Below are 15,092 nucleotides of genomic sequence, written 5' to 3' on the forward strand. Positions count from 1 at the left end.
TGCAGTGGTAGCCGGGAGGCACACAGCACATCTTTAAGAAAAAAGCCAAAATAAACATGCTAATTAATTACGTGCTGCCCGACACGTAATTGTCAGCCTAGATTAGTGCTGATTGCCGATTGCATCGCCTCTGATCTGGGCCGACAATTACGTGTAGGGCAGCAACTAATTAATTAGCATGTTTATTTTGGCTTTTTTCTTAAAGATGCGCTGTGTGCCTCCTGGCTACTGCTGCATTCTCCGCGAATCAGTACAGTATCTGTCCACGGCCTGGGTGTTGGGGTGGTGGGACACTGGGGTGTCATCTCGTCGTCTGTTTCCATTAGAGCAGGCAGCTCATCTTCTCCTATGACTGCCTGCCTCAATGTCGAAGGTCGAGGTTCGGCATCTGCTGTGGCTGATGTGGAAGGATTGCTTGACTGCTGAGCCTCGCGCATTTTTCTATCATACAGTTCTTTGTAAGGACTCAAAGAATCTTGCAAATATCCCCTAAACCTACGTACCCTTTCAAAATTAAAGTCATACTTTATCATTACTCATTTGGTTTCGATTGTTATCCTTTCCTCCTCCAATTTCATCAGCTCTTCATCTGTCAGTTCTTGGTCATAGGATGCCAAAACCTCTTCAACGTCATTTTCGTCAGCTTCCACAAGCCAAACTCACTTTGTCCTTGCTTCGTTCACCACGATCGAAACGCTTAATTATGTCTAGTTTTACGCTAAGTGTAACACCCTTACGAGCTTTTTCAGGCTTTTCGGACACCATAGAACTCTAATAAGTCTTGCAAACAACTGCTCACAGGCTCATGTTAAAGTAATGCTGGCGGGAATGCCATTCCGAATCCGGGGGAGAGCGGCTGCTCGGGGTGCATGCTGCTTTTTATCGCGCGCTGAATTTTTTTCGTAACAGTAAAAGCACCTTCTAAAAGCGAAAACAGGGTACTAATGTAGGTCTTTCATAACAGTGAGGTTTCCTAAAGCGAACGTTCGAAAAGCAGGGGACACCTGTATGTGAATTTGAGGAGTCTGATTGTAACTCCTATGCAAGGTTAGATTGGTATGGAATCCACAAACCCATTCATTTTTATGGAGATTTTACAGATGCAAGGAAGGAAAGTAGCATATTTTTAATCACTCTTTGTTCTTAGTTTTGAATACCCTTTGGTGATTCAAATATATCGTTTTATAAGTATAGTGATGTGATAGCTGTGGGCAATAGTTTGCAGTTTGTGAGATATTTTTCTCATCTGTTCTAAGCTCTGAGGCCTTCTTTGATGCAGTAGACACAATATGCCAGCAATTTCATCCTCAGTGATATGAACAATCTACCTGTAGGCCAAATACATAACATTGCAGTGAGTTTGGGCCAGTTTGAAGTCAACGAGTACCAGAATGTTACCACATTGTTAATGTACTATCAGACCCATTTCTAAAAACCAGAACGCTTTCTCAGTTGTATAGATTTTTATATCTATACATGATCTTCTAGGGAATTACAGACAAGGAGTTCAATCTGGCAGAGCTGCTTATTTCACTAATACACATTTTCACATTACTTCACATCATTCAAGAAATTCAACCAGTCAATTCCCAGATGATTATTTTTCAATATCCAGACCAAACATGTATATATGATTTGATTCTTGTGCGACAACTACAAGCAGCATTTAATGAGTTAATGTTGTCCCTGGTCATTAGTACATTTTTATAGTATCTCACTGGGACATCAGAACATACACATGTTGTGTATTTTAATATTTCTGTAGCATTTGAGTAATATTGTAAATATATTGTTCGATTAAGCATTCTTGGTCATTTAAATAATTCACAATGGGTGAAATGTAAAAATCAGAATCAGGCATATTTCATGAAATTTGTTAACTTTGGGACACAGTACTATACAATACATGAAAAATATGGGAAAAAAACTGAATTAAAGTAAGTATATATATGTATATTTAATAGTTAAGTTAAAATAAGTAATGCAAAAACAGAAATAAATTTAAAAAGTAGCGAGATAGTGTTCATGGGTTTATTGTCCATTTAGAAATTGGATGCCAGAGTGGAAGAAGCTGTTCTCGAATCTCTGAGTGTGTGCCATCAGGCTTCTGTACCTCCTCCCTGATGGTAGCCATAAGAAGAGGGCAAGTCCTGGGTGGTGGGGGTCCTTAATAATGAATGTAGTCTTCCTGAGACACTACTCCTCGAAGATGTCTTGTGTGCATCGGAGGCTAGTACCCATGATGGAGCTGACTAGTTTTACAACTTTCTGCAACTTACTTCAATCTTGTGCAGTAGCACGCGCCCCGCGCCCCCCCCCCCCCACCTCCACCCAGACAATGATGCAGCCAGTCTGAATTCTCTCTATGGTTCATCTGTAGAAATTCTTGAGTGTTTTAGTAGACAAAACAAATCTCCTCAAACTCCAAATGATATATAGCCACCACCTTGCCTTCTTTATAGCTGTATCAATATGTTACAACCAGGTTAGATCCTCAGAGGTATTGACACCCAGGAACTTGAAACTGCTCACTTTTTCCACTTCAGATCCCTCTATGAGGAGTGGTTTGTGTTCCGTTATTCTAGACTTTCCGAGGTCTCACAATCAGCTCTTTGGTCTTACTAACACTGAGTGCAAGGATAGACTTAAATAATTTAACCTCTTCATCACGAAGGATGATTGCATTTCTTACTTTAATGGCTAGAAGGTCCATTTTGTTGAATTGGAAAGAGATTAACCCTCCTAATGTATTTCACTGGTTTTCACAAACTATGGTGTGTTTGAACTTGGAGAAAATTAGAAGTGCAGTTTATGACCCCTCCATTAAGTTTGAAAAAACTTGGAGGCCATTCATTCAGCATTTTCATTTGATGTAATTTGATCATTTCCAAACTTGTTTTATCTCTCTGTATTGTTGTTGGAGGGGAATGGAGTTGTTGACGCTGAGGTTTTCTTCTTTTCCATTTTTAAGTTGTTAGTTTTGCCCAAGTCTTTTAGTTTAGTTGATTAATTTTGTTTTTCTTTGGGGATGGGGTTTGTTTTTTTTGTTTTGTTTTTTTTTTCTTTTTCATGATTTTTTTTCCATTTTTTTTTGCTTTGTATTATCCATTGTTAGTTCTACATGATTGGGAGCTTTGTTAATTTACACTACTTGATTTTACAATTATTTTTCTTAAGTGTAACAATATATCTCCTACTATTTGTATTATTGCTATGTTTTGTTTCTATATTTTGAAATTAATAAAAAGATTGAAAAGGAACACTGAGTGCAAGGTTGTTGCTATGACACCACTCAATGAGCTGTATATCTTGCTCCTATATGCCCTCTCATTACCATCTGAGATTCAACCAACATCAGTAAATTTATAGATGGCATTTGAGCTGTGCCTAGCCACACTGTCACGGGTGTAGAGAGAGTAGAGCAGTGGGCTAAGCATACATCCCTGTTGTGTGCCAGTGTTGATTGACAGCGAGGTGGAAGATCCGGGTACAGAGGACCAGATTCTGTTCCTTTTCAATCAGGACTGTAGGAATGACAGTGTTAAATGCTGAGCTATAGTCAATAAACAGCGTCTCAACATAGGCACTTGCATTGTCCAGGTGATCCGAGGCCACATGTAGAGCCATTGAGATCGCATCTGCTATAGACTTATTGTGGCGATAGGCAAACTGCAGAGGGTCCTGGTCCTTACTGAGACAGGAGATAATTCTAGCCATGACCAACCTCTCAAAGCATTTCATCACTGTAGATGTGGGTGCTACTGGACAATAGCTGTAAAGGCAGCTCATCCTGCTCTGCTTGGGCACTGGTATAATTGTTGCCCTTTTGAAGCAGGTGGGAACTTCTGACCATAGCGAGGAGAGATTGAAAATGTCTTTGAATATCATCGCAAGTTGGTTGGCACAAGTTTTCAAGCGTCACTGGATACTCCATCGGGGTCTGCTGCCTTGCGAGGGTTCACCCTCCTGAAAGACAACCCGATGTTGGCATCTGAGAGAGAGATCACAGTGTCACCGAATGCTGCAGGGATCCTCATGGCTTTAGTTTTACTCTCCCTTTCAAAGTGAGCATAAAGGATGTTCAGCTTGTCTGGGAGTGAAACATTACTGCCATTCATGATGCTGGGTTTTGCTTTGTAGCAAGTAATGGGCTACAAACCTTGCCAGAGTTGAAGTGCATCTGACATCGTATCTAACATCTCTCTGTTTCTTAGCTTTTGAAATAGCCCTTTGCAAGTCATACCTGGTCTGTTTGTACTGACCTGGGCCACCCGACTTAATGCCACAGAGCCCTCAGCAGACTACAAACCTCCTGGTTCATCCATGCTTTTGGTTTGAGAATGTACAGCAAGATTTTGTAGGCACACTCATCCACACAACTTTTAATGAAGTTGGTGACAACTGCTGCATACTCAATCAGACTCAAAGATGAATCCTGAATAGAGTTCAATCCACCAATTTGAAGCAGTCCTGTAAGCTCTCCCGTGCCTCCCTTGTCTATACCTTCCTCACTACTGGTGCTGTAGTCTTCAGTTTCTGCCTATACTCAGGGAATAGAAATACAGCTAGGTGGTCAGACCTTCCTAAGTGTGGCCACGGGATAGCACAGCAGGCACTCTTGACCTGAGTGTAAACGTGGTCCAATGTATTGTTTCGTCTGGTACTACAAGTTGCTTGTTGATAATAATTATTTGGTGGCTTTATCAAGCTGGCCTGCTTAAAATCCCCCCCCCAGATGATGGCGAAAGGCATCAGAAATGTGTGAATTGCGTGCATCATGACGTTACCATGAGATATGTGCGCACCTCGCTTAAAGTAAATTACAAACTAAGACTTGCATTTCTCGGCTCTCTTGTTTTCCTTTGAAATAAATTAATCTTTTGAAGTTACAAAACGTAACAGTAGTGACAAAGTACTTTTACAATGAACCCAAGATAGCTACTGACCTGTTGGAGCGCAGTGAGAGGTGCAAGTTTTTTTTTAAAGCAGCGCAGCACACATTCTTTGGAAGGGAAGACACAATCGAGTTAGAAAGAGGCAGAAAATGGAGAAGTTCACGGTTCATAAATAATGAGTACTGTGTGATATGGTCCTAAAAAAGAAATCAGAAATAGCTGGCTACATTGGAAAGATAGACATGATCGATTGCTCCACATGTGACTGACTCATGTATACTGAGATAATTGAACAGTATTTTGAAGCAAATGGAATAATCAATGAGAAACGAGTATCAATTTTGCTCAGTGCATTGCATTTAAAATCATTCAGTTTGCTTCAAAGTTTTACTGTTGCAAGCAAACCAGCAGAAATGACCTTTACTGATATTGTTGAAATAGTGCAGGAACATTTAGAACCAAACCGATTGCTGAATGCAGACTGCTTTAGGTTTCATAAGTGGAATCAAAAGTAAGGGAGTACATTTCAGTGCATATGGCTAAATTAAAGAGATTGTCTGAGCATTGTCAGTTCAATGATGGGCTTAATGATGCACTGAGTGATTGTTTAATTTGTGGTATTTTATAAGAAAGCATTCAAAAATGATTCTCAACATTTAAAAGAGCAATTGAAATATCTGTATCAATGGAAACAGCAGACAGATAAAACTGAGTTGCAGTTAGGAATGAAAGGGATTATGAATGAAATTGCAGCATCTAGATCGAGGCCAACCAGGCAGAATAAATTGTGTTACATTGTGGCATGGGCTCACACACACCAATGCAGATTTAAAGGTGAAACTTGTCGAAAATGCAACAAAGTAGGACACATACAAAGAGTATGTTGGGCAGACAAAAATAGATTGCACAGAGAAGAGAAAAAAATAAAAAGTCAAGTTGCAGTTTCAAAAACAGCACTAATTGCATGTTGTTAATGAAAAATCTAATAATGATGAGAGTGCCACAGAACTGTGTAGCTTGAGACCTACTATGTGGAAACTAACAAAAGGCAAGTAATATGGCTTACACCAGAAGTGAATGGAAAATTAATTAAAATAAAAGGGTGGTGAGAGTTGATATTGGACTACTGGAAAACAATGCTGGTGAGGTAGTAATAGGGGATAAAGGAATGGCAGATGAACTTAATAACTACTTTGCTGTAGTCTTTACTGTGGAAAACACCAGCTATATGCCAGATGTCCAGGAGTGTCAGGGAGCAAGAGTGAGTTCCATTGCTATTACGAAGGGAAAAGTGCTAGGTAAACTCAAAGGTCTTTAGGTGAATAAGTCATCTGGACCACTTGGACTACAACCCAGAGTCCTGAAAGAGGTTGTTGAAGAGATAACAGATGCATTGGTCATGATCTTTCAAGAATCACTTGATTCTAGCATGGTCCCGGAGGACTGGAAAATTGCAAATGTCACTCCACTCTTTAAGAAGGGGGGAATATAAAAGAGAGGAAATTACAGGCCAGTTAGCCTAACCTCAGTGGTTGGAAAAATGTTGGAGTCTATTATTAAGAACAAGGTTTCAGGGTACTTGGAGACTAATGACAAAAAAAGTCAAAGTCAGCATGGTTTCTGTAAGCCAAAATCTTGCCTGACAAAATGTTAGAATTCTTCAAGGAATTAACGAGCAGGTTGGACAAAGGAGAGGCAGTAGATGTCATTTACTTGGATCTTCAGAAGGCTTTTGAGAAGGTGCCACACATAAGGCTGCTTAACAAGATAAAATCCTAAGGCTTTAGAGGAAAGATAATGGCATGGATAGAGGAATGGCTGATAGGCAGAAGGCAGCGAATGGGAATAAAGGAGGCATTTGCTGGTTGGTTACCAGTTACTAGTGGTGTTCCTCAGGGGTCAGTATTGGGACCAATACTTTTCGCATTGTGTGTCAATGATTTAGATAGAGAAATTGATGACTTTGTGGCAAAGTTTGCGGACGATACGAAGATAGGTGGAGGGGTAGGTAGTGCTGAGGAAGCAATGCAGTTGCAGCAGGACTTAGACAAATTGGAAGAATAGGCAAAAAAAGTGGCAGATGGAATAAAGTGCTGGGAAGTGTATGATAATGCATTTTGGTAAAAGGAACAATAATGCAAACTATTATCTAAATGGGGAGAAAGTTCAAACATTTCAGGTGCAGAGAAGCTTAGAAGTCCTCATGCAAAACTCCAAGTGTGGTAAAGAAAACAAATTCAATATTGACTTATATTTTAAGGGGAATAGAATATAAAAACAAGGAGATAATGCTGGAGCTTTATAAGACATTAGTTAGGCCGCACTTGAAGTACTGTCAACAGTTTTTGGCCTCTTATTTTAGAAAGGATGTGTTGTCATTGGAGAGATTCCAGAGGATGTTCACAAGGGTGACTCTGGGAATGAAGGGGTTAACATATGAGTTGCATTTGGCAGCTTTGGGCCTGTACTCACTGAAATTTAGAAGAATGTTTGGGGATTTCATTGAAACTTACCAAACGTTGAAGGGACTAGATAAAGGTGGATGTGAAGAGGGTGTTTCCTCTGGTTGAGGTTAATCGAGAATTAGAAGGCACAGCCTCAAGACTGAGGGGTGACCTGTTAGAACAGAAGTAAGGAGGAATTTTTTATCTGAAGAGTGGTGAATCTGTGGAATGCTCTGCCACAGACTATGGTGGAGGCCAAGTCCATGGGTATATTCAAAGTGGAAGTTGATAGATTCCTGACTGGTCGGAGCATCAAGGGATATGGTGAGAGGGCAGGTGTACAGGGTTTAATGGGATCAAGGATCAGCCATGATGAAATGGTGGAGCAGACTCACTGGGGCTCAGCTGTTTCAGTCATTCCACAAAATGAGTTTGATTGGCATTTCAAAGATACTAAACTAAAGTTGTAGATATCCAATGGTGAACTTATACTGGAGAAAAGATAATGCTTGTGGGAATGACAATCATGACAGTGAAATACAACAAGCAACAAGCCTGGGCTTGTATGTGGTAAAACAGGAAACCAGCATTGTGGGGATGTGAGTGGCTGAGATAACTAGAACTTGACTGGTGATCCATCCACCCCTACATTCCCTATAATAAAGCCATCTGAAAGCAAATATTAATAAAGATCATGGATGATGCCACAACTGCTGCTCATAAGAGGACAAACAGTTGTTAGTGCCAACCTCTGTGCCTTTGATTGTAAAGCATATTGGACCAAGGAAGGACCATGCTGCTCAGTAGGAGCATGAAAGTAATGACAGCACTAGTCTGATTACAACAGTCTTCGTAGGTAACATATCTGAGCAAGTTTCTGATATGTTAATCAGACAGTTACTTATAAAATGTGGCTTGGCTTTCAACTGGAAGAGAGTTCAAGGAACTTCAAGAAAGTTGCAAGCATTAAGTATAAAGTGAGTATAAAGAACCAGAATCTGCTTTGCATGCATTAAGTTTATTGCATGAACTTCAAGAGGGGACAAAAAGCTATTTGTAACAATAAATGCAAAGACCAAAGCTCAGCTGGATGAAGGTAAGGTTAAAAAAAAAGTCAATGAAGATACTGAAAACAAAGGATTCATCAGATAATGTTGTGGATGAGGAAACTAAGAGGAAAGATCAGATCGGAAAGGAATCAATAGAAGGATTAAAAAGAGTGCACTGTAGTGAAGTAAATGCACATTCCCAAGATCAAGATGCACATCCTAGAAAGAAGAAAAGAAATGAAAGGTGTCTACAGTTTAAAGAACCACTTTCTTCAGTCTCAGAGTCAACTTCTACAAACAGCATGGAGGAGGCCCAAGAACCTGAGATTATTTTCACAGCCACAAGTCTCACCTGCCAAGTTGAATGACTTCCCTTGTCAGGAAAGATATTATTCCTTAAGAGCAAGAAATCCTTCACAGTGATTAAATCTTTAGGCTTGAATGGGACAATTTATAATTTACTATGCTGTGGATGTCTGTATAGTAGTTGTATTATTTAGGTTTCCCCTGCTATCCGAAGGTAGAGCATTCCTATGAAACGATTCGTAAGCCGGAATGTCGTAAAGTGAATAAGCAATTACCATTTATTAATATGAGAATAATTTTTGAGTGTTCCCAGACCCAAAAAATAACCTACAAAATCATGCCAAATAACACATAAAACCTAAAATAACAGTAACACATAGTAAAAGGAGAAATGATATGATAAATACACAGCCTATATAAAGTAGAAATACTTTCCTGCAGCGCTGTCTAGCACAGCAAAAATCTCGCGGAAGCGCTCTTGGCAGAAACACTCTCTCCAGTAACGTTTAAGCTATGAAGCTGCCAAATCATACCAAATACCACATAAAAATACACAGCCTATATAAAATGGAAATAATGTATGTTAAGTGTAGTTTCACTTACTGGAATCGGGAAGACTCCAATAAATTGCAGTTTCGTCACAGTTAAACACTTGCTTATAAGAATCACCACCTGACGCAATCGGCAATCGCCTCTGATCTGGGCTGACATTTACGTGCTGAGTGGCACCTAATTAATTAGCTTGTTACTTTCGGCTTTTTTTCTTAAAGATGTACTGGGTGCGTTCCGACTACCGCCGTTCTACTGCATTCTTCGCGGCAATGTATCGGTCCGCGGCCCAGAGGTTGGGGACCATTGCTTAAACTATGAAGCTGCCCTTGTCTCATAAACTGATCAAACCACCTATGACTACCTTTAAATTCCACTTTTGCAACACTTTCATCACCATCGTCCAGTACTTTGTTTCAGCTTATTAAAAAGACTGACTGATTTCTCCTTAAGTATAAGGAAGCTTAATGGAACACCATGCTTTGTACAATTATCAATCCACTCAAGCAATAGACTTTCCATTTTATCCATTATTGGATGCCGACTAAGAGAGGCCACTTTGCTACGAGCAGAACCAACAGTAACATCGGCAGCTTTCAAAATTCTTTCTCTCTGCGTATAAATAGTGTGAATGGTGGACGCAGGCAAGTTCAACGCGCAGACAATGTCCTTACTTCGTTCACCGTGATTGAAACGCTTAATTATGTCTAGTTTTATGCTAAGTGTAACACCCTTACGAGCTCTTTTAGGCTTTTCCGATACCTTAGAACTCATCTTGCTAACGGATGCACAAAATAAATCGAGATAAAGCACGTGTTTAAACAATGCCGGCTAGAATTTCTGTTCCCGGGGGAGGAGCTTGGCTGCTCGGGGCACACGCTGTCTTTTTTCATAACAGTAAAAACACCTTCTGTTAGCGAAAACAGGTAACTAATGTGGGTCTTTCTTAACAGCGAGATGTCATAAAGCAAACATTCGGAAAACAGGGGACACCTGTATAGTATATTGTGTATATAGCTGGGATGCATTCTACACTGAGTTGGAGTTTATAGCTAAGCAGAGAGGAGTACTATGTATTTAATATTTTAGTAATACTTGAGTCTGTCTAGGTACCATATCCAATGCGGACTTTGGTGACCATGGTTTTCCATATAGATCTATCCTTCGTTTTTTCGATGACTTCAATTTCCTCGATGTGTAGCCACCTGGCTAGGCTTTTGATGTACATAAGCCGAGGTCTTCCTCTAGATTTACTCCCCTCAATCTTTCCAGAGAGCATGAGTTTTTCTAGTTCATCTTTCCGCATGATGTGTCCTAGGAATCTGAGTTGTCTTTCTCTTATTGTTGGTATGAGTGGTCGAACTGCTTGGGCTCTTCTGAGAACTTCTTCATTTGATGTGTGTGTGGTCCATGATATTTTTAACATTCTCCCGTAGAACCATAACTCAGCTGCTTCTAGTCTCTTTTCCATTGCTGGGGAAATGGTCCAGCATTCACTTCCATAAGTCAAGATAGAATAAATGTAGCACTGCAGTATTCTGTTTTTAGTGTACGTGCTCATCTTTCTGTCTGTTAATATGGTCTTCATTTTTTTGATATTTGAGTATTATTGTAAATATACTGTTTGCTTATGCATTCTTGTACATTTAAATAATTCACCATGGGTTATATATAAAATTACGTGAATTGCTTATGTCATAACATTACCACCTAATATGTGTGCACCTCACATAAAGGAGAAACTGAGACTTGCATCTCTCAGCTCTCTTGTTTTCATTTGGATAAGTTTAATGTTTTGAAGTTGCAAACCATAACAATAAGTAAATGGGAGCAGGAGTAAGGCACTCAGAATGAGCATGATCCGCCCGAAGCCTCAGTGTCTCTTTAGTGCCACTTCCCCAAAACCCTTGGTTTCCTGATCTTCCAGAAATCTATCTTTTTCTTCTTTAAGTACCCCCAATAATCAAGCCTCCACCTTTAATGATTTCAGAGATTCACCACCTCTGCAAAAAGCCGTTTCTACACACATTAGTTTCAAGAAACCATAATTAGAACTAAACAAAAAAAAGTCAATTTTAATGCAGAGTTGTTTAATTGATTATAGTGTAGCTAAACTGTTGTGATTAAGTGATTAGGGTTTTGCTGGTTAGTTCAAGAACTGAATTTTTGAAGGGAAATAAATGCTCTTGAACCTGGTGGTAATTGTGGGCCTCTGTACCTCCTGTAGCTACGGAAAGATAGTATGGGGCTCTTTGATGATAGGTGTTGCCTTCTTGAAGAAGCAGAATCTTCTATAGATATGATCAGCAGTGGGGAGGGCTGTGCCCCTGATATATGGGGCAGAGCCTATTTCTCTCCGCAGCTTTTTACATCCCTGTGCATTCAACTTGCTGTACCAGACCATGACACAACCAATCACGATACATCTATAAAAGTTTGCTAGTGTTCTATGATAAGCCGAAACTCCTCAACCTCCGAAGAAAATAAAGACCTGGATATGCCTTCCTTATGATTGCATCTGTGTGCTGGGTCCAGGACACATCATCAAATACATTAATATGCAGGAATTTAAAGCAACCATCTCACTCCACCGTTGAATCCCCAATGCAGACTGGTGTAGGTTCACCCCCTGTCCCCTTGAAGTAAGCAACCAGCTCTTCAGCTTTGTTGATGTTAAGCAAGGGATTTTGTGGCACCACTCAACCAGGTGACTTACCTTGCCTTCTGTGTTTCATGCAACAACGGTACTGTTAGCGGCGAATTTGAGGATGACATTGGATCTGATCTTAGCCACAAAGTCTTGCATATTGTGTGAGAATACGCAATTAATTCCAAAGTATTTAATCTCTGGTGCAATGCAATATGAAAACTTATGACTGACAGGTTACGGTGATGAATTTCCAAAGGATAGATGACAAAGCACAAAGATCCCATCATAGGCCCGCTCGCATGTGGTGCCTCTTAAGCAGTACAGGCAGAAGAAATGCTACATGAACAACTTGAGTTTATTTCCCACTGAGGTCCTGGTGGCACCTGGCTGTGACCACAATTGCCTTTTTCAGAATGTCAAGTAAAATACTCTGCAGTGAAGAGGCAAGGCAGGAGAGGATAGCTTTGCCTCTGTGCCCTCAGTTGCTTTGATTGGCAAATGAATTAGGGCCAGCATTGCAGACAGCCTGAGAATGCATGTGCACTGCACTGATAAATTGAATGCACTGTTTTCAGTATTAACAGAATTCTAACACTGATTATCAATGGGATACACTTCATGAAGTTCCTTTTGCTTTAGAATAACATAACCGGTTTATGCATGTATAATTAAATAATCATAAATCTATAGTATTTGAACAAGCTTTTTTTCAATGGATTTAATACTCAGATTCAAGATATTTTTGTTGAGCATAAAATTACTTCATAAGGAGTTTTCCATCATTTACCTCATGATGCAGATTTGATAAATCTTTTTGCAAGTCGTTCTATTTGATTACGTCTTCTATCACTTTCATTGAACTGTTAGCTAAAATTATTCATTAAAACACCATTGTCTAATGTATTCAGTTCAATTTCTACCCTGTTTAATTAACTACAAATAGTGAAAAACTATCCAAAGACTTCATTCCTGGTTCTCCCAATACAGTAATTTCACCAGCATGTTCACATATGTGTACTGTAGCTAAATATGCAATTATTTTACCTGTGGAGCCTCTTCATATGCTTCAGCTTCAATTCCACCTTCTGATTCCATTGCACTTTCCCCTACGGTTTCTTCAACAGCTTCTTGCCCAAACTCTTCAGGCTGTTGTAGGAGAAAAAGTAAATATTCATTCACGAGTTTATAGATTAGTATGATGATACAATTAAAACTATCATTTTAACTCAACACACAAGGTGTATGCCATCTACTTGTATTTTTAGAAAGCAGATATAAAAAATCACATAGAAGTATTGATGGGAGTCATTGTAGTGAAAATAAAATTAAGAATTGGTTTAACAATTTAAAGCAAGAGGTGTTTAAAAAGCTGTTTAAAATCTCGACCAATGAACCTTGAACAAATGAATTTCTGCATGAATTGATTTGATTCTATTATGATTCCTTTTTAAAATAACAAATGGATTACACATTTGCTGTCAAATATTTCAATATTATTAGTTTTGGACTTGTAATATCTTTATATTGATTTTGTAATGTTGGTCCTTTTATCTTCTGGTGCAATAAAATGACTGCATTACCAGTCTAATTCTAAAACCAAATCGTCTTTACATGTGCAAATGTGATAGTGTTAGACACAAAAGATTTTGTGATTTATGAAATATATAAGGTGACAATCTGGAGAGACAATTAGAACATATGCTATTGATTCATCTTAATATGAATAGGGTAATTTTCAAATAGGAAATTAGATTTAAGACTACAACATATCAGTGATTGGTGGCATGGAGTAGTATCTGAGATATTTTGGAGCAAGAAGAGACTTTAATGTTTGGTTCCCTTTACTTTAGTTTACCACACCTTAAATCTGTGACTCTTTGGCAGATTGGAAGATAAGAGACATATTTAGCATATCATCACAAGGTGTCTTGAATTATTTTACAGTTAAAGCAGGATTTAATGTAACTGTATAGTCATATAACTAACATTGTTAATTTAATCCATTTGTTCTGATTGTGTCAGCCACTTTCTTATCTATAAACTGTAACAGCCTGTAATGGCTCACTTTCAAATCTAAGCTAATAAAAAAGACACTGTTGTTGTACCATATAACCTACTGTATAATATAGGACTACTTTATGTTGTACTAATACATCGTATTGAGCACGCGCTATTAGGCGCGTATGAATCTCTATATATGTGTATTCAGTTCAGTTTTAGTCAGTAAAGAACCCTGTTGATTTAGCTCCCGTCTCCAGCATTTTTAGTAATGATATTGTTGTGTAAACTGGCCACATACACAACAAATTGGCGACGAGGTTAATGAACCTACATCGTATCAGAACGCAGCGTTATGAGTGATAACGACACTTGGAAGAAGAGAGCAAGGTATGAGCCAAGGAGCAGGAGAAGGAGGCCGCAAGTCTAAAAGGAAGTGGGAGACACAGTCGGAGCTGCAACACGGCCAGCCGAGACCACAGCCGGCACTGACCTCAGGGGCTGAGGGGCTGTCTGCCCCAGAAGGGAGATTTAAAAAAAGGAGCGACACACGCATCTAGCCAGAGTACGCTTGCGACTCTAGCAAAAAAAAAGGTCACACGAGTCAAAAAGAAAACAAGTGACGGGGCTAAATTCACAAGGGACTGAAGCTAAATTAACATATCAAGGATGGCATTAATTGGAACCATTACAGCATTTGATAGTGGCATTGAAGACTGGGCAAATTATATTGAAAGAAGAGTGTTATATTGTGATGCTAACAATGCTAATGAAGAAGAGAAAGCCAGCGGCTTACTTAGTGTAATGGGCGCAAAAACGTACGGCCTGCTATGGAGCTTGTTAGCTCCTGAAAAACCAGCTGACAAAACGTTCAAACAAATAGTAGACACTCTCCAACAGCATTTAAACCCCAAACCACTGGTCACTGCTGAAAGATTTAAATTCCATAAACAGAATCAGAGCAAATATGAAAGCATTTCTGAATATTGTGTTGATTTGCACAAATTATCAGAACATTGTCAATTTGGAGCTGGTCTATCAGACGCAATGAGGGACAGGTTAGTGTGTGGCATGCACTGTGAAACCACACAGAAGAAGCTCCTGTATGAAAAAGACCTATATTCGAGAAACTGCTAAACATCTCACTAGAAACAGCTGCACAAGGTGCTTCTGAGATACAACAAAAATCTATGGGATATGC

At 39.3% G+C, this 15,092-nt stretch overlaps 1 protein-coding gene across 1 annotated transcript in view; it reads right to left on the reverse strand.

The window, feature by feature from the left end:
* Positions 1–15,092, reverse strand: part of sncb (synuclein, beta) — a 100,779-nt gene that overhangs the window by 41,646 nt on the left and 44,041 nt on the right. The window contains exon 4 of the mRNA XM_072264605.1: positions 12,938–13,039. Within this exon, the coding sequence (XP_072120706.1) occupies positions 12,938–13,039 (102 nt within the window). The remainder of the gene's footprint in view (positions 1–12,937; positions 13,040–15,092) is intronic.

Source organism: Mobula birostris, chromosome 7, assembly GCF_030028105.1.
Source record: "Mobula birostris isolate sMobBir1 chromosome 7, sMobBir1.hap1, whole genome shotgun sequence".
Taxonomy (NCBI): Eukaryota; Metazoa; Chordata; class Chondrichthyes; order Myliobatiformes; family Myliobatidae; genus Mobula; species Mobula birostris.